The following is a 27323-nucleotide window of genomic DNA, read 5'->3' as shown; positions in this document are numbered from 1 at the left end:
ATTTTTAAAACCCTGACTTTATTGAAAATGTGTATACAGAACAATACAGAACAGTACAATCACTTTAGTAATAACACATCTGGAAGGAACTACCTACAAGCAAAGGAAGTTCCTACTTTTGTTATCTTACAGCAAGAGAAGCCCGAAACGCAGAATGAAAGGAAACGAGACAACTCTGCTAAAGTGTGTTTGGTGTCGCCTGATAATGATGCTATTGCGACACAAACAGGGTTCCGGAGGCAGAAGGCCCCAAAAGTTATCCATTTGATCAAGCGATTTGTGAAAGCATTTTCAAATGTTACTATGGCTGAAGGACAATTGTGCTGTTGTGCATCAGACAAACCAAATAGCTAATTCGGTTTAGTTTTCAGTGCAAATCACAAGTATTGTATCTTATTAAAACTGTAAATGTAGGAACCCAGTGAACATGTTATATTCCGTATTTGAACACGAGCTCAGCAAACATGCCATAACACAAATATACAGCACAGAGCAGAAAAATTGTTCACTTGAGTCCATTGAGAGGAAATATTTTGTACAAGTTTATGGCGATTATACACTGCGGGACTGCATTTGTAAAATATTTTTTGCCTGTAGCGTACAAAATTGAACGATCACTATCAACACCTTACGTGAAGACCTTTGAAATGCGTAACAAAAAATTGTACACATGCCTGACTGGTGCAACAGGTGACAATGAAACCATCACAACGGCCACAAATGCTTTAAGTGCTTAGAACAGCTTCTGTGGTGCCAGGAGGTTAAGGTGGCTTTTTTCATAATTATTTGTAAATAATATCTCCCAGGAATGACTAATGTACTGACAAATTATCAGTTAAAGCAGTGGTCTGCAACTAGTCAATGTCTGATATTCGTCTCGTGGCTCAGCCCACCTATAATAGTAATAACAATAATAAGCCTAAATCTGTTTTGTTATCACGAGGGATCTGACATGGACATAAAATGGGTAAGTCTTTATAGTTTATCTCCTTATCACACTATTTCTACTCACAGAACCGTGATGTTTTACCTTTTTAATGCTCCATTACAGTGACAAGTTGTAATGGAGCATTATGGGAATGAATTCAGCCAAAACAATGTACAACGATTGAGCAATAACATGCGCCAAAAGTGAGATAAGCTCGCATAGTGAGTAAAAATAGTGTGATTATGAGATCAATGGTATTGTCATTGCCGTTATCGGAGCTGGACTTCTGTTGCCTCCAATATTGAGAATATGTGACTGCCGGTATGTATCGACTGATTAACCGTATAAATACGGTATAAGCAATAAGCAAGGGCACCTGTTTCCTCTCTCTGTACGGCCCAGAACCTGTCAGCAGCCTAGTGGTGGCTGACCACTGAGTTGTAGAACAATTGAGAAAGCAAAATTCTAAGAGGCAGACGTGGTTATGTTTTGACATCCAAATTTATATTTAGTTAAAGTGTAAACAAAAGTAAAAGCAGAGACTAAATATATGACCTCCGTTAGGAAATAGTAATAAATAAGCGATGAATAAAACTTTGCAAGTTGAGCCTAAACTTAAAAAAAAGAAAGCAGTTGCAGTCTGTAAGGGGAAATGGCAACTGGCTACAATCAAACAAGGATAAGAGCAACTAGTGAAGCCCGAAAAACGTAAGAACATCCACAAAAAAGGCATGAAGGAATCTACACTGACATCACAGCAGGAGTCAGCAAACTGGATGAGGGACATTTATACTGCAGAGCGCAAGTGGACCATCAAACACGTTTTGTGCAATCTTGTGCGACATGCTCAGTAAAAACTCATCTGTCGACGCAAGTGGACAAAAAACAAAGCCATAAAATCTCTTTTGGATCCAAAACTTACAATATAGTGTAGGAAAATTCATTGAGTGGTACATCCATTGTGTTCCTGCAGGTAAAATCTCAAGAAGATGTGAGTTGGAGAAAGGAAAGAACACACATGCCCTCGCCTAGGAGCCGTTTTGCCCCAAACAATAAATTAGGTCTCTGATAATAATAAATAAGAGGAGGCGAGTGGATCCGGTCAGGAGGAGGTGTGTCAGAAAAACGGAACTCGCGGGTGCCGACTTTGCCCGCGGCCGGTGACGGCTTTTTCGGCCTTGGCGATTCGGCTGCCCGGTCGGAAAAAAGTTCCTTGCTCCATGCGGTCAAGTGTCTCCAGTCTTTAGTGCTCGTCGTGTTTGTGGCCGATTATCAGCTGTCCATGCTGCAACAGTCTAAAAAGGACATGTTTAACTTAACAGTTGCAAGGATTTAGAATATACGCATGTTGTCATTTATAATCGGGTGCGTACACGAACACGTTGGATTCAATGCATACAGGAAGAAATTGCTAAAGACATTATTAATACCACACATACTAAAGGGCTGAAATCTACAGATGCACGACAGGGTGGCTGTCCAGGGAAATTGTCCAGTTTTAGTGAACTGTCACTTGATGATCTCAAACAGGTGGTGAATGCGGCCAAACCAACAACTTGCCAGTTCGACCCGCTCCCAGGTTCACTTATTAAAAGTCTTTTTGGCGTCCTTGGACCTTCAGTTCTAAATATTATAAACATATCACTCTCCTCAGGTGTATTTCCAGCAGCTTAAAAGTCCGCCGTTATTAAACCCACACTGAAACGACCCAACCTTGATCCAGAAATCTTATGTAATTATAGACCTGTGTCAAACCTACCTTTCCTTTCTAAAGTACTTGGAAAAAGTAGTGGCACAGCAGCTGAATGATTTCATATCCGAGAATAACCTTTTTGAATCTATGCAATCAGGATTCAGGGCTAACCACTCTACTGAGACAGCTCTGATCAAGGTAACAAATGATCTCCTACTGGCAATGGATTCTGGCGCTTCATCACTTTTGCTGCTGCTGGATGTTAGTGCTGCTTTTGACACAGTGCACCACAATTTCCTACCAGAACGGTTGGAAAAATGGATTGGTCTCTCAGGAACCGTCCTCTTGTGGTTCAGATCCTACCTCTCAGATAGGACGCACTGTGTTAAATATGGCGAAATGACATCTGAGCCCTTTAATGTTACCTGTGGTGTTCCGCAGGGTTCAGTGCTTCGCCCCATTCTTTTCAGCATTTACATGCTTCCATTAGGTGATATTATTCGCAAGTACAATATCAGCTTCCACTGCTAAGCAGACGACACTCAACTATATCTTACGTTGGAGAAATCTCCCACACTAAACTGTGGAAATTTGGAGGCCTGCCTCATTGAGATAAAAGAGTGGATGTCACTCAATTTCTTGCGTCTTAACTCTGAAAAGACCGAAATGTTAGTCATTGGTCCATCTAAATGTCGTTACTCATTCTCAAAAAGTCTAGAATCAAGTCTCTTCAGCTGGTACAAAATGCCGCAGCGAGGCTTTTAACTAGGACAAAAAAGTACGATCACATAATACCGATTTTGGCTAACCTGCATTGGCTCCCAGTTAGCCTTAGATGTGATTTCAAGGTTCTCTTAGTATTATACAAAATCATACATGGACTTGCTCCCTATTATCTTTCAGATCTGATTTCCCCCTATGTCCCGGTCCGAAGCCTACGATCTGAGAGTGCCGGTCTTCTGGTGATCCCAAGAGCAAAGAAGTGTTCTGCTGGTTCGAGAGCGTTCTCCATCTGGGCACCGGTGCTGTGGAATGCTCTTCCCCCTGAGATCCGATCTGCAACCTCAGTGGAAATGTTTAAATCTAAGCTTAAAACTCACTTCTACTCCATAGCATATGAATAACCTACTCTTCTCGTCGGCTGAAAAATAGTCTGTGTAATATAGTGTAATAATCTGTGAAGCCCTTTGAGACTCTTCGTGATTTAGGGCTATACAAATAAAATGACTTGACTTGACTATTTTTTTAGCATTTTCCTTACTATAAGGTGCATCGGATCATGAGGCACCCCGCCCCCGAAATAGTCTTTAGTGATATCTTTGTCATATATAGAGGGTCAGGGTTCCCCCAGGATTTTTCCATTCAAATGTAAGACTTTTTCAAAACCACATCTAATGAAATTGAAGACCAATCTGAAACGCGGGAGGCATGCACTAACATTCCCTGTCAGTTCATGTTGACCACATTTAAAAAACATTCTTAAAAGGCACTTCTGAGGAGAGGGCAGATGGGGCAACGCCTGTTAATCTTAGACAAAGAATTTGAAATGAAAAATACTTGTATTAAGAACCTAATGTAGACGTTAAGCCTGGGGTCGACAACCTAAAATAAGGAAAGAGCCGTATAGGACAAAAAAAAATTTTGTCAGGAGCAGCAAAAAAACAAAAGTTTTATATAAACCTCCTAATTGTTGTAACACATGCTGTGTTTACCTATATTAGATATATTAAGTCTACTATCAAAATGACTTAGTTTAATGCAGCGCATCCTGTGGTGAATGATATACGACCTAACTACTCTATTGTAAGATACCTCGTCAAGTTTAACGTCATTGGGAATATTAAAGAATTACAGCAAATTTCATTTATTTGATAAAAATAAAGAAATGATTTTTTTTTATGTCATTTTCATTTTGAAGATTCGAAAAGAAAAAAAAAAACGACAAAATGGAATTGGTCTTATCAGGGCGACAAAAAGAGTGCAATAAAGCGTAGCATGTATTTATATAAAAAAAAAAAACACCTTTATTTCAAGCAAAGTAAATAAAATCACATTAATGTAATTTAAGTTTGATATCTGCACATGTCAAACAAGTCAGTACATTGGTAAAACACAGCAGCACCATCTTCTTTCCACTTTGATACTAAAAGCAGCCATTCTTTGTCCTGAGCCCGAATGTCATTCAAAATATATACTGCCAAAAAAACACCACTTTGTTACTAATAAGTGCTTAGTATAGCATTGTGCTCTCACCCGTTTAATGTGATTTCTGTGGTGAAATCAGAAGTGCAGTGTTAAATTATGATGCTGTCGCTTTAAAAGGGCAGAGCTTGCGCTCTGCTCTGCTCAAACAGTGAAGACGGGAGAGAGGGTACAAGCGAAGGAGCTGATTTCCATCTCGTCTCATATAATAGTTACGTAGTAGCACCCGCTGTTGAAATGTAATACTTTTTCTGCACATTTTCACAGAAAGTGTTAGTGCGTGCTCCTACAGAATACATATGAAAATACAAAAAAAAATTTCCTTCCTCCTTTTTCGTTTTTTGGGAAAGTGCCACGGAGCAACTCTACAGCGCTAAAGAGCCACAAGCTCCTGAGCTGCGCCATGCCGAACCCGGAGTTAGGCTTTGCTTTCCTTACCGCTGAGTCCCTCTGCGTCCTGGACTTCCAGGAAAGGGGCGGGCCCCCAGATTCGGATGGTTCCGTCATCGGAGGCGCTTGCAAGTAGCCCGGGCAGGACGGGGTTCCAACTCACACAATTGACCGTGCGCGTATGTCCGGTCAGTTCTGCAATGGGCAGCTCACTGCGCCTGTGCCAGATGTAAACTTTGTGGTCTGCAAAGGCAAAGACAACAGTTTAATCACAGGTGACCCCAATGATGAAGTCTGAGAACACACAAGGTTTGTACAAATTGTTCATGGCCATATTCAAGCAAATTTCAAGAACTTTCAAGGCCAATTTTTCAATTTTTTCAGTACCGTCAAAGAAAGACATCCAGCGCCGATCAAAAGTCGTTTTTTTTCCTTTTTTTTAACTTTCGTCTACTAAAATAAAGTTGTGATCTTGCTGCTAGCATATACTTTGTGCTATCTTATGATCCATGATATTTTTGTGTCAATGGGCTGCTATAAACTGACATGAACCCTGCCTTCGAAAGTGCTTGCGCAGCCTGGCTACGTCACGCTTATTTATAGACTCAGAAAGGGACTTGTAGGTGTTGGGTAATATTTGAAATCAATACAGAAGACCAAAAAAGAGAGGACTGTGCATATGAAAAAAGCAGAAAATGGAGCCAAATCTGGACTAATTTTAAGTGATATTGATTGAATGCACTCTGCTTCGGAGCAATCTTTCAATTGACTGCTGATCTTTTGCTTTTTGTTTTACTTATATTAATATTTTTTGCACGTTTTCAGAATTGTAAAAAGTCGTTATTTTTTTGCATTTTATCATTTATTGATAGCACTTAAGAGTTGACATTTTCAATTTTTATTTTATCGTTCTGCATTTTCAGAGATTTTGTATTGTTCAACTTTTAATCTGTTCAGTGTGTAAAAAGCATTTTTTTTGTAGATCTGTAAATATTCTAATTTATATTTCATGTGTTTTTCAGGGATCCCTGGAAAAATATTAAATTACTAATTACTAAATTATATCTAATTAAAAATGAATCAAAGGAACCGTTTGGGAGCACAAAGCTGTCATTTTCACACTTTAAAAAAATAAAATAATTTATTGCGTGGTCTATAATAATAATAATATAATAATAATAATTTCCTTGTATTGTCATTCTGTGTAACAATGTACACAGAACGAAATGTCGATTGCACCTGACCCGATGCAGCCGCAGCCAAGAGAGGGCGCCGCCGACCACTTTTTAAGTCTTAGGAATGACTCGGCCGGGGCGCGAACCCGAACCTCCTAAAGTCAGACTGACAAGAAATATGGGGTTGGCAACAATTTCAAGAATTTGTAAGCACTTCACCCAAAATTCAAACATTTTCTGACCTTAAACACAACATTAAAATGTAAGCATTTTCAAAGATTTCAAGCACCCGTACGAACCCTAAACATAAAAAAATGGCATCTTGCCTTCACTGCCGCTTGCAATGAAGTCTTCATTGTGGCCTCCGAAGCAGGAGTGTATGGTGTAGAAGCCCTGCGTCACCCCCTGGTATTTCCTCACTAGCACCCGATCTTGCAGGTCCCATAGGTGCACTCCCTACCAACACAGTCAAAATAAAATTAGAAGCGTCGAGTTATTTGAGTTTAGAAACGAACTGCCACTGACCTGGGTAGCGACATTAAGCAAAGCTAATCTTCCGTTCTTAGAGACCGTGAAGGACATAATGGGATGGTCCTCCTGGACTCTGGAACAAACCATCAACCAAAATTTCATTACTGTAAAACGCAGGTTCTTGACCTGTACTACCGCTTAGCTATTGACTCACATGTTTCTGTCCGTCAGGTCCTCGAAGTTATAGCCGCGAATGCGCTGGTGCGTGTCAGAGGCGAGGACGGTCCGCCCGTCACCCAAACACCACAGGCATTGCACACGGATTCCTTCCCAAGAGTCCAGCAGGTTTCCATCCAAATCCTGTGAGGAGTATAAAACCCTTCATGGAAAAGGATGCTCATATAATGAGATACCAAAAACACAACAATAACCCTGTACTTGAGCTAAAACAATATTTCTCAAAGGCATCTTTTAATTAGTGACGTATTGATTGGAAGATTTAAAGGTGGGGTGCTTAGTCTGAGGATAGGCGGTGCAGATAATGGATAGATGGATGAAGTATGTGTTATAAATGCCCATCTGAGTTCAAAAAGCTTTTATATATTTTTCCCCACCGCGTCTTAATTCATTTTTTCTTATTTTTATCATCTGTTTTAGCCATGAAGAAATCCTAAAGGAGAGGAAGCAGACGGAGATGCAGCACGCCCATAGTTGTGATTTTCTTTACTTGTAGGATGAAAATGGTGAAAGTAAGAAAAGGACTGTTACAAAACTGTCCAAATGCCAACCCAAACCCCCAAAAAGATGAAAAAGGAAGCGATTATTTGAGGACATCTAAGAATTCCCTATACTTGTATGCGCAACAAAGGGAGCTGATTTCAGCCAGAAGATGACATCAGCAAGTACACTATTTTGAAGTTACATACACCACCTTTAAAATGAGTTCCGCTTATTTGGCGACAAAACAAATAAAAAAATATTCTTAGCAATTGCATTCTGCCGTTTGTTTGTCATTTTGTTGGGGTGAATATAAAATACATGTTGGAGTGATGATTTAAGCCAATCAAAAGCCACACAAGAGAACATTTGGTTACAAATAATAATAATAATAATGAGAAAAATATAAATCACACAACAATATTGTACAACTAGTCATCATAAAATGTATTGAATCTTTTGGTGGGATAGCTGTAAGCTGTTGAATGTCTGCTGATTGCTGAAGATTGCTTGAAGTGCAAGACACGTTGCGCCACCAGGGGGATATTAATTTACCGGAGCAGGTGCGTACTTTCATTACAAATAGAAAAAAAGCTGAAAGCAAACTCGTTATTTTTTAAATCTGCTTGGTCATTAACTTAAATTTTAAAGGGGTTTCAGTACAGCTTTGTAGAAGTGTATATGCAGATTAGGGCTGCACAATTTTGGAAAAAGCATAATGGTGATTTTTTTCAGACCAGTATAGCAATTTTGATGTGATTTTCGATTTTAAAAGAAAAGTACTTTTTTGGGCTAGCTTTGTTATTTTCAGAGTACCTAACCATCCCTTTGTCCTCGGGTCAAAATGACCCACCTATGTGTTGTAAAAATCCCAGAAAAATCCCCTTGAATGACATTTTATTTAACTTGAAATGTTATGACTTTTCCTAGATTGGTCCCAACAGTTGAAAAATGAAAGGTTTTATTCACATTTCTATGTAAGCTGTATAAAAAAGTACAAAATGGTCCTCAAAATGAAGACAAAACACAAGGTTCAATCATATTGACATGGTTTAACGTTAAGAAAACAGGGCCCTTTGCTGGGGGGGCTTGGTTATGGTCTGCTCAAACTGCAGTGTCTTGCGATTAAACAATCTCACTATGTCACACCGTGATATCGATCGGATTCCAGTTAATCAAGCAGACCTGATGCAAATGTGAAACTTTGATGCTCTTGAATTAATTGGCAACTCTACATACGAAATTGATTGGTTCCAAGATCAAGCTTGTACCTAGATTTTCTCGTATCTCCAAAATTTTTTTACATAAGAAGACTGAATAACTAATTGGTTTTCAAGTCAAAGTCAATTTTATTTGTCAATTTCGTCAGATTGACTTGACATACGAGGGAATCGTCAGTGTGAAACGTAATTTCGATGATACAAACTGTCGGCATGTCCAACCTCAGCGAGGATCTTTTGATCACGAACCAGCAGTGCAGTTGCACGGTTGGCGTGAGCTCCAAATGATACTCACACACTGATAAAACTGGCCTCTCTGTCCACCAGTGATGAAGCGCTTGCCATCTGGATTCCACGCCACGCTGGTGAGACTATCTTCATGGGACTGACTCATCTTCGTCCGTAACTCCCCCGTCTAAGCGCAAAGGGCAGATGCTGTAGTTAAAACAGGTTTCTTGTCTGAGTAAGTTAATGTCATAACATCCACATACATTATTTGTTATTGCTTTATGTATTATTACATCTTAATTAACTCCTGATAATGTCAAGTTATTCCTGTGACAGCTGCAGCTTTTCATTGTGAGAGGCTGTCTGCAAAAGCCTGTAGGCACTACAGTCAAATGGGCGGGTGTCATTTTTACCAGCTCATTTCTGTGGGCTTGAATGTCGACAACCGAAACTTCTCTTTACAAAAATCTCCGCACCAAATAATCCCAATCTATCAAATTACTAAGAATGTATAAGCGGATGGTACAGGATTACCAAAGAAAATCTGCTTTACAAGGGTGATTTTGTGAGGAGGGCATATTATTAGATTATGTGTTGTTCTCAAGAAATGGTGTTACTCACTTGTCTTGCTAGCAATTAATGCGTTGACTTTATTTTGAGGATGCAGTAACAAGTACTGCACAGTGACTACCTTTAATAGAAAATGACCGTTTAAAATTAAACTGGGATTTAACTCCATGGAGGACTTCAGGCGGATTAGCTCATGTGCAACCCCTACACGAAGTTTCTCTATTTTCCACATGCTGAGGTTTTTGGAGTTTTTCTTGCCTTCACATAAGTTTCACATGAGAGGATGTTGTAATGGTGGTCTGTGCAGGCCCTCGAAACTTTTTGTGATTAAGGACTATACAAATAAATGTGACTTGACATTTATTAAGTGTCTGATAGCTAATGCATTCAGGGTTTTTACACCATCTCCATGGGCAAATTCAAGCACTTTTAAGTACTTTCAAAGCCACTTTTTAAATGTTTTTATTACCAATAAAAGAATAAATCTGGTGTGAATTATGTCTTTTGCAGATCCACAAATATATCTGAGATTTACTGATGCGATTTTTAATCTTGCGTGTGCATTGGATAAGACATATTATTTTTATATCTTGAGTAGATTGCATAAATATTTGTGAATCTGAACAATTTGTGTGTAAATATTTCTGAGACAAATCTCTCCCCAAGTAGCTGAAGGGTAAAATGACAGAACATTGCAGCTTACATTTTTAGTTGCAGGAAGTTCTTCCCATTACAATTTACCACAGGGAAACACTACCTTAATTATTTTGCATGGCCCATAATAATGTCCATAATTGATACAAATTCCTTACACTAATACACATTTCATAGTACTCTGTTTCGGTGTAGCATGCACCTGTAGTCCTGGATATGCCCCATAGGGAGCGATGACACTTCATAGGACAATGCTATAAAAACCATATTAGCTGCAGTTAATAACAAGGGAAGAAATGCAATGGCGAAGCCACCAGAGAGCAGTGTCCGTGTCAATTTTAAGCAGACTTGTTGTGAACCATGGCAACAATTTCAGGCATTTACAAGCACTTCATACAAAATTGAACCACTTTTCATACCTTACAAACACAACATTAAAATTCAAGCCTTTTTAGAAAGATTTCAAGCACCCGTACAAACCCTGTGCAGTGACTTAGATAAAAGGAAAAATCAGAACAAATGATTGTTTTTCAACAATTAAAGACAAGTGCAAGGACAAATCATGAAGAACTTTGTAAACAATGTTTCACCTTTTTTCTTTTTTTACGGTTTTTGTTTGGAAGTCAACATGAAATGTTAATGTTGAAGAGTCATCAGCGCTTTCTTTATGAAAGAATTAAGGAATGACCAAGGTATGTACCATGGAACATGGTTATATTTGTTTCTCAATGAAAAAGGATTTACCATAGTTTGTGTACACATAAACAGAACATTTAAAACCTAACACAAAATAAGTAATTACTGGCTGTAAAATAGAAATGTCAAAAGTGAAATTATGCATATTTGTTTGTGGTTTAGCACACGTGAATTTGGTATTTTCTTTTTTAAGACAAATGCTGGGACAAAAATTATATTTAATACAGCAATCCTTTGCTTTGGTTACATTTAAACCATGCATTATGAAGCACTGTTCAAGTCAATAAAAACTAGATTTAGCAATATATTGTTTCTATCACTTTACTACATTTCAGAGAGAAGAAAATAAAGAGCACTAAACTACAACCTTTATTGTTCATTTTTGACAACCAGACCAGATTATTCATGTCTTTACTTTCATATTTTTCATGTTTTGCTGATTAATTCAGTCAATTTTGGAGTGCTTATCTTACCTGTATATTCCACAGCCACAACTCAGAGCAATCGTCGGGACCACATGCGATGAGGTAGGAATCATCTGGACTCCAAGCCAAGTAAGACACGCCATATGCATGACCCTCCAGTGTCTTCATTAACTTCACCTGCCTTGTTTCCTTTATATAAAAAAACAAAGGTTCCAGTCCGTAAATGGATCCCTAATTGGTGGCATCCGGGACGATAAGTTGATACATTACCATGTCGACATGCCAAATAATGACTGTAGTATCTTTGGAACCAGTTGCCAGTTTTGTCCCATCGTTGGAGAACTTGCAGAACCAGACTTCATTGCAGTGTTCAGTCAGAATTTGCTGAGTGTAGCAGGGAAACTGTTTCCTACAAATCAAACATACACATTAAGCAGATTTTCTTTTAAATTAATTCTAAATTAATCTAGAGAAGATTATGATTGTACCTTAATATGGTATAATCATTTTACACAACGTGATACACAACAAAAATATAAAGTAGGGCCATAGTTTCTCTTTAACACAATACATATTTGAAGAAGTACAAGTGTGCTTGTATATTACATGTGCTAAAGTAAAAATTCTAAGGTTTGCTAAAAGATTGAACATTAGCTATGACAAGTTTCATCTAAGGTCATATACAGAAAAAAATAGGGAAACAAAAGCTACTTTATTTTTTAACAGCAACTTACCAATAACAAGATACGTTAATCACTGTGCTTAATTTTGAAACAAATCCATCAAACTTTTTTATAAGGTTATTACTTTCATTTTTTATGGTAATCATTCAACTGCATCAGAAGGTAATTCAAAAAGCTGTGAAGGATATAACCACAATCAATTCTACATTCTTGCTAGCAATAATGCTATGTTGTTTTCACTTCTCATGAGAAACCCACCATCCCCTAAAAGAATATTGCAAATAACAAAAACAAGCTTTACTTGAAAATAACAGTTTCAAGAGGTGAGTTAGGTAAATGTGAAAGCAGTCAATTATGATGAAATTCAATTGTTTGACCTCAAACGAATAACCTAGTAAGTAATCGGATCCATCTCTGAACAAACAAGCTTGTTTCGTCCCACAAAATCGGCAAACACTTAAATTAAGCTCACATAATATATGAAAACGAGCTTGCAGTGTTAGCATTTTTATTTTATTATCTTATTCATCAAACTTGGCAACATAAACCAGTTTTGGGGTGTGTACATCAGGACTGTTGACTCAATGTTCATTCGCTGGCTGGTTAGTTGAGAGGTCCGCTAGCGCTGCTTTTAGTAACACTTCAAGTCCACAATATGTCATGCTTGTGTGGCTTTTGTGTATGAATTGTGTTTTTTTTTTTTTAAACGTCCTAATTCTTCTTCCATTTGAGACTAATGAAAAGAAAGCGGCTTGTGGTTTCCCTTTGATTCGGCTCGCTAGCGGCGGTTAATGGCTAAGGCAGCGTCATCTAATAGCGAGAGCCAGGAAACAAATTGTATAAATTTACCATGAGTACCATATTGATGCAAAACAGCTTTTAGTCATGTCTATAAATATCTATGTATCAAAATTTTGAACCCACTTCTAATTATTGTGATGATAATCATTATCACCCTACCATGACCTGTGTTTCCTATTCACCTCCTTTTGTGTTTTATGTACCCTCAAAAACATAACCGCAAAAATGATGACGAATTTTCATCAAAAGAAGATGAGATCAACTGTAAGTGCACTGTTTGAGGTACCGGCTGCATCCGTGGTCCAGCAGCAAGGACACAGAGTCAAGTCCACTGTCTAGCTTAGTGTTGTGGTAGAGGCAGCGCTCCCGTTGTAGTTCCACCGCCTGCTTGAGCAAAGTCTGCAGTCTGCGAGGAGGCAGCATCACGGATGGAGGCAGGTAGGCTGCGTACACGCATGAAGATCACCTTGGGTTATCTTCAATTATCATCTTCAGTTTTTACGTAAGGACATTAATTGAAACAAATGTACTGGGATAGTTTTCTTACGGATTCCAGGCAACCATTTAGTAAGTTTATTTTTGTGGGAGTTGTCTAAATACAGAGAAGCAACTGACAAGTCTTTAAGACAATTAATGAATAAAACGTTTATTGGTATCCGTATTATACTGCTAGAAATGCACCAAATGATAAAATCAAATAAATAAATGAACTAAATGACTAAAGGTAAAAATAATATTGGATATATGTAAAAAAAAAGGGCGAATACAAATACATTCTTATTAATGAGGAGCAAAATATAAATATACCTAAATATATAAATACAAAAAGCAAAATCAATGTATAGCATATACAGATAAATGCTAGTTTATATGAACATATTAAAAAATCATATTAAACCAAATACATATAAATACATACATATAAATACATACATACATATTTATTGTTTTAATTTTAATTTGGGAATTTTGGTTTACCAATACCCTCACACAATTGTGGAATTATAAAAATAAATGAAATGATCTGCATTTATATAGCGCTTTTCAAGTCAATGACTTCCCAAAGTGCTTTACAATGTGCTCCACATTTCCCAATAGCGGCCTTGCAGCCATGTAAGGCGCTAACCTGCTTATTGGGGGTATTAAGGGTTCAGTGTCTTACCCAAGGACACTTCGACATGTAACACGGACGAGCAGGGATTCGAACTGGGATCCCTTGATCCCAAGACGAGCGCTCTACCTCCTGAGCTACTGCTATTATTTGTAAATCCACCTTAACAATGTGAAAAGCTATTAAAATATATTTGAGCACTAAAAATAATTTTTGAATTCAATCAATCAAACTTATAGTGTCTGGGAAATTTTGTTTCATTATACAAAAAATGTTTTTTTTACTGTCTGTTGTCGTTTTGCAGCCAACATAAAAAGTTCTTTTTGAAATAGTTATCGGCATATTTTATTTTTTTAATATATAAGGATAGATGACTACATGATAATATTTTCTCCACAATGAAAACAAGTTTGCCGTAGTCCGTGTACACATAAACAGCGCAAATGCATCCTTATGCAAAATTACCAAGTACTGGCCGTAATATTGAAACATCAAAAAGGGATATTTGTCGGTCAACACACATGAATATGTCTTATCTTTTTCTTTCAAAGACAGGGTGTCCAAATTTTTAAAAAGCGGGCCAGATTTGGTAAGCTGATAAGTGTGAGGGCCAACTATTGAGCCTGGCATTCTTTGAACAGTCCTTGACAATTTCACCCTCTGTGAAAGGTTCTCAAGTATCACGAACCTGTAGCTTTTACATTTGATTTGCAGGGCCACGGTGTTTGTTTCCAGTTAGCTTTTTGTAGTCGTCATGTTTCATCTGGCTGTGCTTCTTCTTTGAAAACAGCCACAGTCTCTTGGCAAATCAGGCAGAGGCAGTTGTTTCAGATTTCAGGGGGAAAAAATCCACTTTCCATGTGACCTGGAAGCGGTAGCCCTCACTGACAACTTTCCTTTTTTTATATATAGTCGCCATGTCAGAAATTGGGTTGGCTAAAATTCTCACAAATACCCAAGGGCAAGGTGTGCAAAGGGCTACTGCCATCATCTGGTGAAATGGTGATTTATTTTGATTTTTTTTGTACAAATGTAGTTTATACTGCAGTCAAAATTAATTTTACGACGGAAGCTGGGGGCCAATAAAAATTAGATCACTGGCCGTAACTGGCCCCAGGGCCGGACTTTGGACAAGATGTTCTAAGACATTGTCTTGTTTTAACGTGCATCAGTAGATGTATTTTAGAACTGTCTTTGAAATTAGCAAAAATCTAATCAAATTAAACATCCAACTAAAAATCTAAACATTATACTGATTGCAACAGAAAGAAAGGGTAACATTTTGAAAAGCATCTGCATGATTTCCTTGGAGATGTTCTACTCATAAGTCAGTCAGTCACTGAGAATGTACAGTACTATGCACCTTGTATAGTTGGCATATGAGTCAGACTGCACTCACTCTGGAGTTTGTCCAAAAGCTTTGTTCGGGATACAGTGCCTTTGCCTTCCCAATCTGCTTTTGCTCGGAGGTCCTCTGCGTGACTGCACATCAGGTACCTACCAACAACACGATAAACTCAGAATCAAAACTTGCTTCACATTGGTTTTAAAACATAACAAAGAGGATACAAATATTAAGGGAAGTCAAATCTGTGAAATGGCCCCAAAAATAAAAAAAGCCCCCTCAAACAAGCAGCATTTCAATTACAAAGTTGACTTACAGTTATTTGAGGCTAGGTAACATAGTCTCTGATGTCTGTCAATCAATTCAAAATAAGAATCAACACAAAAAAATGCAGTTTCAAATTCCCAAAAGAAAAACCCAAGATTATACGGCTCATATATTTGCTCTTGCAAAAAAAAAAAAAAAAATACAAATCTCTATCAATTTAACCTAATGGTCAAATTAGATTGTGTTTTAGGTCAATCCAATATATAAACAGACTCAATAGATTTAATCAAATATATAGTAAGACGCCTGTCATGTGGTTAAGGCCTAGAAATATGAAACTCGTTATTTCTCATTTAGCACTGCAGTGTATGTTAAATGATTCGCTTTACAGCAAGTAATCAATGTAATTGTAAATTGTGAGAAACAAACTGCAAATGGAGGCATATTTGTAGGGATGGGATGGTTTCCCCCAATACTTTATAAGTCTTGCATAAACAGCATGCCATTCATTTATTGTCATACTAAGTAAATGACAGTATGTAACTGATAGATTGGCTGAATAAACTTAGGCTAAATACTAAAGACATTTATTTTTTTCGAAACCATTTTGAACAGTCATGCTCAGGCCATTTTTTACTTTACTTACTTTTCAAAACCTTAAAAAAATATTTTGGATGAGAAGGTTTTATGTACTGACCCGCTTAAAACATGTATGCGCTCTGTGTTGTACTTGAGAGGAGTAAGTTCAGCTCTGAGAACTTGCAAAGCCTCCAGGACTTTGCCATCCTCGAGATACTCCAAATACTTTTGCTGCAGCAGGAGGAACTTCATGCGCTGAACAAATGGGACACATAATAAAGACAAAAAAGGATCATGTGACTTCCACATGATGATGTATTATTAAGTGAATTATACAAATGATCAATGAACCTTAACTCTGAAAAGAATAAAATGTTAGTTATTGGTTCATCTAAATGCAGTGACTTGTTCTCAAAAACTGCTCTGAACATTGACAAATGTAATATCGCTCAGAGTGACTCAGTCAAAAATGTAGGTGTCATATTTCAAACACACGTTAAGAATATTACTAGAAAAGCTTTTTCCATCGTCGCAACATTGCTAAAATTCGCCCTATGCTGTCTCAGTCGGATGCAGAGATCATAATTCACGCGTTTGTTACCTCCCGTCTCGATTACTGTAATGCACTATTCTCCGGTCTCCCGAAGTCCAAAATCAAGAGCCTTCAGCTGGTACAAAATGCAGCAGTGAGGCTTTTAACTAAGACAAGAATGTTTGATCACATTACCCCGATTTTAGCTAACCTGCATTGGCTCCCTGTTAGCTTAAGATGTGATTTTAAGGTTCAGTTGGTAGTATACAAAATCATGCATTGACTTGATTCTTCATATCTTTCAGATTTAATTTTGCCCTATGTTCCGGTCCGGAGCCTTTGCTCTGAAAATGCTGGTCTACTAGTGGTCCCAAGAGCCAAGAAGAGGTCCGCAGGTCCGAGAGCGTTCTCCATTCGGGCCCCGGTGCTGTGGAATGCTCTTCCCCTGAGATTCGATCTGCAACCTCAGTGGATATGTTTAAATCAAAGCTTAAAACAAACTTCTACTCTATAGTATATGAATAACCTATATTTTATGTTGATAATAGGTGTATTATTTGCCCTCATGTAGGTTTTAGATCAGGGGATGGTGTCATAATAGTCTGTGGTTTGCAATAATCTGTGGTCTGAGACTCTTTGAGATTCTTTGTGATTAAGGTCTATACACCTTACTGCTCACCTTGCACAATGTCTGACCATTTCCTTTTTCTGCACTATGATGTCTATGTTTGCACCAATGCATATGCTGACTATTTTTTGCACCAAATGCAATATTGCACAACCCTTACGATACCAACGGTATCACGATAACACTGTATGTAACATCCCACATGCCGACATTTCTTGTGTAAATACCATGTAAATTATAACTATAGCCTTATCCCCCTTGTTTTATAACCTTATCTTCTCTGTTCCTTTATCTTCTTGGCTCATACCTCACTGTGAATGTGTAAAACTGGAGTGTCATGCCCAATTTCGTTGTCACAATATGTTAACCCATTTTGTAACAATGACAATAAAGGTATATTCTATTCTCTATTCTAAATAAACATGACTTGACATGAACACCACTGAGCAATATTAAGATCAACAATAAAAAAAAACACTGATGAAAAGTTCAAGTGAAGACCATTACCGGTGCTAAAAATACTTAAGACAGGGTGCAACATCATGTTAAAAATAAAGTTAAGAAAGATTTTGAAAAAGATTAAATTGACAAGTAATTGATACATTTCAAGAAAACAACCTTTAAAGCCCATGCCGTCTGGGGCATGCAGCTTAACTGATAACAATCCCAACAACATTTTTCATATACATAAACAAGCAAATAGATGTTATTTTTCAACCATTCTCCTGCTTCTTTCCTTTTGACTTCACACATACAGTAATTGGTGGGTTAATCTGCTGCTAATCTGTCGATTTATGGCAGTGTTTCCAATACATTGAAAGATTCTGGTGGGTGGCCAGTCTCATAAAATTGAAGTATTATTAAAAGGTGTGAAAACATTTCTAAATATATATGTAAATGTGAAATTAATCAAAATAACTTTTGGATTTCTATTTATATAAATGATTGTAAATGCCATTTGTACATTTGTGTAATTGTGCACACAGTCAGAAGGAATATTGGTCAGTCAGCCCCATTGACATTTTTCTACTCTCTGTGACCAAAAGAAAAGGTTCATCGCGGAGCATTCCGTGCAGAAAACCTACCCAGCGCCTCACCGCACTGTCGTTGTTATCAACAGAGCGTAAAAATGAATCCCTGTCATTGCAAACTATGAGAAAAAAAAATACGCATGGGGCCATAAATGTAGCTCATAAAATGCGCATTACAACAACCTCCTGTGAACCAGTGAAGAAGAATCAGCATTCTGTCATGGCAGCAATCACACAAGCAGCAGTGCTGATATTTAATACTGTAATTTAACAAATCATTAATATGAGTATTCCATTTAAATACATTTAAAACTCATATCAATGATTTTTTCTGTTTATTCGTCGAAATAATACCTTAAAATAGTACGGCATCGGAGCGACACTTGTTATTTCTAGTCTAATAAGATGACGAGTAGATTTTTTTTCATTAAACTCCCATCTTGTTTACCATGCTATGCAGGTGTGACTTGTTTGCTGTGTTAGTGTCTTTCATAACTATCATATTTATGATTCACTAGTTTACAAGAGGACACACTTATTATAGATCTTGCTTCTTGATTTGTTCAAAAATGCACAAGATCGCTGAGTTTGAATTTAAAATGTACAAAACCTGAATGGAGTTAAAACACTCTACAGGATCTAGTGTTATGTCCTTCACTCGTTAATATTGATAAACGTTAGTGTTAAGTTTGTCAGCAGTCTGGGGAATACTCACCACTATAGCTGTTGGAGAATGCATCAGTGTTTTCAACTCATTGAGGTCACTCTCTGCCTAAATGAGGTTAAGCACATTGTTTAATAAAACAAAAACATACGAGGTACTAATAGTATTTGTGCAGTAAATAACTCGGTCCAACCATGTCCCATTCGCCTTCCATCACATGATTTCGAAACTTTGTGGCAGAGGGATGCTCCAGCCGACAGCCTGATTCTTGCATGAGGAGGTCCACAGTCTGACTGTATACAGCACAGAGTAGGAAATCAATTCACATGATTGACCTCACAGAACATCCATGTGACATTGGAGGATTTGATTTTACTGGATAAAGAGGGGAAAAAACAATAGTGAGGAGAGTCATACTTCTTTGGGTTCTTTTTTGTTTTTGTCTACTTGTAATTACAAGAATGCGAGTGTAGTTTTGACAGACAGACGCGCACACACAGACACACACATAATTACAAGAGGCCTTGAATATATCTATAAATAACTAAGTTTCGAAAGATTGACAGTGACTGCTGCTACCGAACTGAGGACAAAGTCTTGAGTTTGGGTCACGCTGACCCTTATCAACCAGTACGCCTGCAGGGAGTCCGTTTACCCGTTCCCTGAAGTAACATTCTAACTACATCGCGAGGCTATAGTGAACCAGAATGACCAAAGTAACTCACACTTAAATTGCAAAAAAACAAAAAAACAAAAAAAAAAACATTTTTTGTTGACAAAATAAGAGAAAAGTTACAGTGCTTTAAAAAAAAGTTAACGTTTAAATTACATTGAAAAAACTTAATAGTGAAAATGTCCTTTGTTTTTGTCAATTTCATGTATGAACATTAAACTTCTTTGTCTATGGTACTTATTGCCGATTGTGTCTTACATATTCCTCAACACCACTCTTATCTTTTTTGCCCGAACGCCCCTGGCGGCCGAAAAAGTAAATGCATACAGTAGCCGCATATCTATATAAGGAGCAGGGTTGAAAATGTGTGACAAAAGGTGCGGCTTGTAGACTAGAAATCAAGAGACTTTTTTTTAATATGACAGGGAAACCAAGGTTTATATCAGGGTCTCCAACGTGGGGCCTCCGGGCACCAGGTAGTCCCCTAAGAACACCCGAGTAGCCTGTGGACAGGTTTTGAAAATAAATCACTGGTGATGGGTCATTGCGGTTTTCGAGTCAATTTGACTTCTGACCAATGTTCCTTCTAATTTTCCACAGGTCTGAGCGTTCACACAAAGTCGGTGAGCAACGCTTGAAACAACAGTGAGCAACAGCAATCCTAAGTGTGGCAACTAAGTCGTTATCAAACATGTCCAAAACTTGACACCACGTTACATTTTGCAAAGTTTCCGGCAATGCAAAAAAAAAAAAAAAATCTTTTTTGAATGAATTGACTAATGTATTATTGCAAAGGTTGTACGGCCTACAAACGTCATTTGTTTTTACAATAATTCTTTCACAAGATTTCCATTTCTTTTTTTTTTCCTGGTAGCTTTTGTCGCATAATACTAACATTTTTGGGGGCTTATTTAGTCGGTTGCACGATACACAACTGTATTTAATCACATTTTTGAGTGGAAGTACAATGTTGGCAACAAGATTGACTTGGTATAATTGGATATTATTTGAATGCAACACAAACCTTTTCTTCTTTTTCCCAGTTTTTTTCTATTTTTTTTTTAATTCCTTAAAAAAAAATCTCATTGTGTTTATTTTTTCCTAGCTGTTACTTTTTTCTTTTTGTTCTCTATTTCCTTTGTTTCTTTCTCTTCTTTTTTCTGGCTTTTTTTCTGAATTTGTCCTTTTTTTCTCTTCCTTTTGTTTCTTTTTTTCTCAGCTTTTCACTACTTTTTCATTTTTGTATTTTTTTTTATTTTTTGTTCTATTCCCCCTTCCTTTAAGTCATTTTGTGCATAATTTTACATAATATTTGGTCATATAGGGATGAAGGAAGCAAAAACAACCCGAAGAGCCTTTTAGGACCCGATTCCTTTTAGTGAGCCGAGCCGAAGAAGCCGGTTCTCGAAAAACTCTACTGACTTTACTCAACTTCGTTCTACTTTGACCTTGACTTAAAAATACCGCATTTGGTCAGGGGAACCCTTGTATTTTTACCTTCATGCACTGTAACTTTGACTTAATTCGCTTGCTAATTAGCAATTTCGAGCCCTGATTTTTGTGAGCTGGCTAGATTTTCTTGTGCGCAGAAAAGCTCTGGGTAGTGCGCAATTGCGCACACACGCAGCTTAGAGGGAACAATGCGCTGGACAGATTTTCTTGTGCGCTGAGAATGTGCGGGCATTGCGGGATTGCGCACACGCGCAGATTAGAGGGGACATTGCTCCTGACGGACATGATGTTTTAATGGTTAACTTAACGTCTAAGAATTGCAACCTGGTAATAACATAGTAACAACATAGTAATGACATAATTTTAGGAATGTACATCAAAACGGTAGCCCTACGCAACAATTACTAACAAAAAGTAAACCACAACCCCCCTGACATAAAACAATGGAGAGACAAATTAAAGCAAATGTTCATTATGAAAAAAAATCACTGCAAGACTCCAACTGAAACTCGATCAATTCGAGAAAAGATGGAAGCCTATCACACAAATTTTACCTGATGTCTAAACACCTCCCCCTCATTTTTATTTTATTGATTGTATTGTATTAACATTTTTTTGTTCTGTTGTTCCTTCTGTTATTTATGAGTGTGTCAAGTGTATATGTTTTGTGTTTGTGTTGAGGTATGATGGTGGAATCAAATCTCTGTCAAAATTTGTGTGAGAAATAAAGTTATAAAAAAAAATATCTCTCAACTTCATTAAAAGTTGGGGACCCCTGATTTAGATGCTAACAAAAAGCTGTCTCATATGACCAACTTGTGGCAGCTAGTAAGGCTTGCAAGAGTAAAATGTCAAGCTGTGGAAGCCTGAATAGATAGACTCCTCAATAATAACCTAGACAACCCAGCTGTGGAAGGCAAGTGAAACCAAAATACTGAGCAAGCTGGATTTACCCGAATGAAGCAGCTAACGTTGAGCCACAAGCTTCAGTCTAGTGGCCAACAAAAGGGCCAATAGGGACATACTACTTAAAAAGGCCAAGAAAATAATTGAGAAGCAGCCAAAGAAGCAAACTAGCTGCTGAGTTTGAACACTTTCAGGCATACGTAGTACAAAGATAGTGGAGAAACATGTCAGCCCCCTGAGATAAGGCTTGAGTCATGAACTATTATAACAGATTACAAGACCTTGCCTTGAAAAATAATTTCTAATAATTGCGTTTATGTAATAGGGCATCAACAGTGGCTTTTTTAGGAATATTTGATACATTTTTTTCAGACTGTAAATGAGTAATGATACAATACCACACACCGATTTGATTGGTACATACAATTCAAATCCCTCGACAAAAATAAAATTAGACTCATCTTAATTGTTGTTGGCAACAACCTTGTATAGGTTGTTCACACAAAGATTAGACATTGCACTTCAGGATAAAATATACATAAAAATATTTTAAAGAGAAAAGTAAAATAGAAAATATTTTTAGGATAAGGCGAAATATGTGAAATGCGATGCTTGGAGACTTGGTTGTCTGTCAGGGCATCAGAACATTAGTGCATCGAAAAATAGTGCAGTGAAATAATAATCTTTCTATACATAGAAAATATTTAGTATTTTTGTTAACAGTCTTTTGTACTTGTTTAGGGTGGTGATTGTCCAGGGGAAGAAACTGTGAGCCTGTTGATCTTGGTTTTAAGAACCTATAGCATCTGCTACAGAACAGCAGGTCAAAGAGGTGGTAGCCGGGGTGAAGAGTCCTTTATAATGTTGTTGGCTCTGCTGCGGTATTGTGAGAATAATAGGAAATAGACTAACGTCTTAATAAAAATAAATTTGTTTCCCAGCATAATATTTCACTTTATCTTAAATTCATTTAATGGCATTTTAACATTATTTTATTCCAGGTTCCTAAATGTTTTTCTACCTTATTTAACACTCCGCCTATTTGCTTTATCTGACTTTAAGCAGGGTTGTTCAGTTCGGAACACATTAGGTATGAGGAATGGGGGTAGAGAGTGCTGGAGGGGTGACATCATGCTCGTTCCAGCAGGTTTCTTAAATTTTAAACCTGTCAGTGTAGCTCGAAAACAGAAACACAAACCCTAAGGCGAAAAAAAGAGTTTATTTGAGTGTTTTACTTGCACACGAGTCATGAACAAGCTGACTGAAGCAGCAATCGTGAAACCAGCCAGGAGATGGCGGATGAGAGAGTTCCAAATTCTGTACATCTGCTTTAATAATACACATACAGGGACATCTCTTGGGGGAAATATTTCAAGTTATCCCTTTAAACCGGGGTGTACCAACCTTTTTGAAACTGAGAGCTACTTTTTGTTATTGATTGGCGCGAAGAGCTACTATTTTAATAAACATGTCTAAAATAGCTTATGATATAACTATGTTCTTACCATGATATTACCAGGTTTTAATTATTAGAGGTTAAGTCAACCACTAAAACATCATGTCTGTTAGAAATCTAATTTACCAGTAAATCGCAATGACCCATTACCAGTGAGCTATTTTCAGTCCGCGTTCTACTCAGGTGTTCTTTGGGGGCTACCTAGTGGAAACCCATGCTTTAAAAGCAACATTGTGTATTAGTTGCCACTAGATGTCACTGTATTGTGTAATGCGACTAAAATGAGTGCTGAATGTACATGGAAGTATACAAACTACTAAGAGACTTACAAGGGATTGAAACCATGACCATTTTTATTCGTTTTTTTGCCCAGCCTTTCGCATAGTGTTTGTTTTTCTGGGGTACCCATAGTAGCAAGATGACAGACAAATATGTCAGCTCATCACAGGAAAAGGTAATGTTATGTAAAATACATTTCTCAACCAAGGTCGAAAGTTTGCCCTGGGGGACTCATTTGTATGATAGTTCATGTATTTTTGCTTATTATTTAAATCAAAATATTTTCTAATGGTTTTTACCAAAGGGGCTAAATAGTACACACTGTGCCTTTAAACCAGGGGTGTCCAAACATTTCAGAAAGTGGGCCAGATTTGGTAAGCTGAATAAGTGTGAGGGCCAACTATTCAGCCAGACATTTTTTGAGCAGTCTCTAATGAATTCACCCTTCGTGAAAGGTTTGCAGTGCTTGGCGATAAGCGTCGTGACCTCATAGCTCGCCTTTGTAGCATTTCCATTTACTTTGCAGGCTCTTGTGAAAAAGCACTGCTGTGCTTTTAAAACAGCTTTCAGTTGCTTCACATTTTCCCAACGTTCGTTTCTTCTTAGCTTTTTGTAGTCAGCATAATTCGTCTGGTAGAGGTTCTTGATATTATATTCTTTGAAAAAAGCCACAGACAAATTAGGCAGAAGCAGTTGTTTCGAATTTCAGGAAAAAAAAAATCCACTTTCCATGTGTCCTGGAAGCCTGTAGCCCTCACGGTCGACTTTCCTTTTTTTATTTACAGTCTCCATGTCGGAAATAGGGTGGGCTAAAATTCACACAGAAAGCCAAGGGCAAGGTGGCCAAAGGGCTACTGCCATTATGAGGTAAAATTTTGATTTCTTTATTTCGGTACAAATGTATTTTGTACTGCGGTCAACATTATTGGCGGGCTACATATTATTAATTTTATGACAGAGGGTGCTGCCCAGTAAAACATTGATCATGGCCGTAATTGCCCCCCGGCCGTACTTTGGACATCTTTATTTAAAATATTACCCCACAGTGGGTCTAATATTTGCAAGTTGACCAACGTAGCGAATGTTTTTGTCCTAGGAAGACTTTTAATATGGAAAAACAACAGAACTGTTTAGAAAACGTCGCGACCTTGAATGAACCCAAACGTAAACTCCACATTCGCCAGCGACATAAACAGTCATGGGGGGGATACGGACTTAATTTCTATCAAGAACCGAGAAAATATATATTTCAACGGGGTAATCATCCACCAACTGACGTTTAGTGTTTCGTCGTCATGGAAAAACCAAAATGGGTAACATTTACTGCCCAAACGAGTTCCTAACTAGGATTAGTAACCACGAAACCATCCAGCTTTTCCGTTAAGTATATCAAGTCAAGTTGAAGGACTTACTTGAGACCCAAATCGTGTAAATGTTGCCCGATGAGCCTAATGACGTCTTCCTCGGATTGAGACAAGCGCTTTTTCTTCTTGACGCCACAGTTGATGTCGCCCGAGCCGTTGTTGTTGATGTTGTTGTTGGACGCAGGCACTCCGTTGTTGTTACTCGCCGAGTTCCCGTTGTTGCTGACCGAAACGAGTCCGTTGGAGTGGGTTGCCCCGGCGGCTGACGACTCGCCATTCTGGGTACCGTTTCGACAGGACAGTTCAGGGTCTCGGTCCTGCGCTGCCCCGTTAGCCTGCATGTTAGCTCAGCTTGTTTGCCGAGTATTCACCGAAAAAGACAAACAGACACGGTGGGACAAGACGAGGATGAAAAACTCCAAGCACCAGCGGAGCCGCCGACAGGCCCACTGACCCAAATAGAGCCCCAAACTGTCTTGTTCCCCCGCGGCCGAGTCTGATGCTTGTTACGCGGCGGTTGCTGCGACAAAGAAAATACTAACGAACAATTCGACTCGGAGAGGCGAACAGACGGAGCCAACGATGATTCCTAGCGCCACATTTTGACAGATTTAGAAATATTTGGCGCTGTCATATATCGCTTTACTCGCGTTCAAGTTACTGATTTTTTTAAGCTTGTTATTGTTGCTCCCAGACAGCTGCAGCCCTGTTATGGTCTTACGCAGTGACGTCAGCGGAAATTCCTTCATGTCTTTTTGTACGTACGGCGTCGCCGCTAGAGGCGCTCTCGTGCACGGTGGACTATTGCACTACTTGATTTTGGGACGAGTTAGAGAAAATAAAAGTTGACCGCTGTTGATGTTGGGTAGTTTTAGATACTTATAGTAAGTCCATTGGCAGCACAGCGGATGAGTGGCTAGCATACCTGTCAACCTCCATAAATGTTTGAATATATGTAACCGCGGTGTACCCGTCCCACCAAAGATCCACATTCACGCTGGACTGGATGATGAGGTTTTTATTACAGTTGCTGCAAATGAATGAGTTACACACACAACACGTGGTTAGCTCCTCTGCTGGCTTTCAACACGTTGGCAGCGCGCTGTAGACTGCCCTAAACATATCAAATAACTTTCTTTTCAGTTTACATAAAATACATTATAGAATATCAACCATCACAATACATTTTTACATCCATTTTAACAAGAGATCGTATAGTGGATTTTTAACGTTTACAATGAATTCAACATATTTTTCTTTAAACTGAATTTTAACCAACACCATCCTATTTATATATATGAGAAAATAGAAATAATAACGAGTATAAAAACAGGTACAATTTACCTGCAAATGAATGAGACACAATGCGTGGTTAGCGCCTCTGCTGGCTTTCAACACTATAAGGGGAATTAGAATTTTAGCACAACATGCAACGTCCGCCAAAACTAACACATCTATACATTATATATATATATATATATATATATATATATGAGTCTATAGGTAATCTCCATTGAAAGTTTTTTAGATAAGTGTTGTGTTGAGTTTGTATAGCGTTATGAGTTGGTTTATATGTAAAACTGTATTCATGTAGCTGTTGAAATAAACCAGTTAACATATTCAGTGCCAAAGAAAAAAAAGAACGTCCCCATTGTGGAAAAATGCATGTATGGCAACCACCGTGCACTCTATTTTTTACATGCCAAACACATTCTGTGTACATAATATTACAAAAGAAAACAAAACATCTGCTTGCGTGGTAAACCTTTACCAAAATGGAAATTTAATGCGATCATTTGAGTGGTTTATTCATGCACAAATACACTTGGTTTCAACACAAAATGACTAAAATACTAGTTGAGTCAAGATTTTTAGTTGTTTAAATGTTAAAAAGCGGTATTATAAAAAAGGGGGGTTGGCCTTTTTAAGGGGCAAAAATCAGTAGTCTGACACACAAACTGGTAGTGTTGGCGGGTATGCAGCAGTTGGAAATTATACATAGTAACAACTGTATTTTCTCAACCTTTTTTGAGCCGAGGCGCACATTTTTTTTAAAACGAAAATCTCAAAGCACACTGTTCTTTGAATATGTAATTTGTGGTCACCACTGATCAGGAGGTAACACAGGTTAGATGGTTGAACTGCTCGTTTGCCTGTCTGTTTTGAGTCTAGGGTAGGATTTT

At 37.9% G+C, this 27323-nt stretch overlaps 1 protein-coding gene across 2 annotated transcripts; it reads right to left on the bottom strand.

Annotated features, from left to right (window-relative positions):
• Window positions 1–1410: 1410 nt before the first annotated feature.
• Window positions 1411–25877, bottom strand: wdr26a (WD repeat domain 26a). 2 transcript variants are annotated; one of them, XM_088326249.1, is made up of 14 exons: window positions 25189–25877; window positions 19204–19303; window positions 19062–19118; window positions 16274–16410; window positions 15328–15461; window positions 13140–13296; window positions 11640–11778; window positions 11418–11558; window positions 9092–9211; window positions 7074–7219; window positions 6914–6992; window positions 6715–6844; window positions 5262–5456; window positions 1411–2223 (listed from the first exon to the last, which is right to left on the bottom strand). In XM_088326249.1, exons 1-14 carry the CDS (start codon window positions 25479–25481, stop codon window positions 2201–2203), a joined length of 1851 nt encoding a protein of 616 aa, XP_088182375.1. In that variant the 5' UTR covers window positions 25482–25877; the 3' UTR covers window positions 1411–2200. The 2 variants fall into 2 exon arrangements, with proteins under 2 accessions (XP_088182375.1, XP_088182377.1); XM_088326251.1 differs by having other exon boundaries at window positions 15364–15461; window positions 25189–25876.
• Window positions 25878–27323: the final 1446 nt, after the last annotated feature.

Source organism: Urocampus carinirostris, chromosome 2 (genome assembly GCF_059441175.1).
Source record: "Urocampus carinirostris isolate Australia breed hairy pipefish chromosome 2, RoL_Ucar_1.0, whole genome shotgun sequence".
Taxonomy (NCBI): Eukaryota; Metazoa; Chordata; class Actinopteri; order Syngnathiformes; family Syngnathidae; genus Urocampus; species Urocampus carinirostris.
This window is presented reverse-complemented; position numbering and strand designations above follow the sequence as displayed.

Bases quoted from the DNA above. Each gene is read 5' to 3' on its own strand.
- wdr26a (XM_088326249.1), bottom strand. From the start codon at position 25,481: ATGCAGGCTAACGGGGCAGCGCAGGACCGAGACCCTGAACTGTCCTGT. The intron at 13,297-15,327 runs GTGCATAGTACT...GCGTGTACGCAG, and splicing joins TCATATGCCAACTATACAAG to CCTACCTGCCTCCATCCGTG. The intron at 6,845-6,913 runs GTCAGTGGCAGT...CTGTGTTGGTAG, and splicing joins TGCTTAATGTCGCTACCCAG to GGAGTGCACCTATGGGACCT.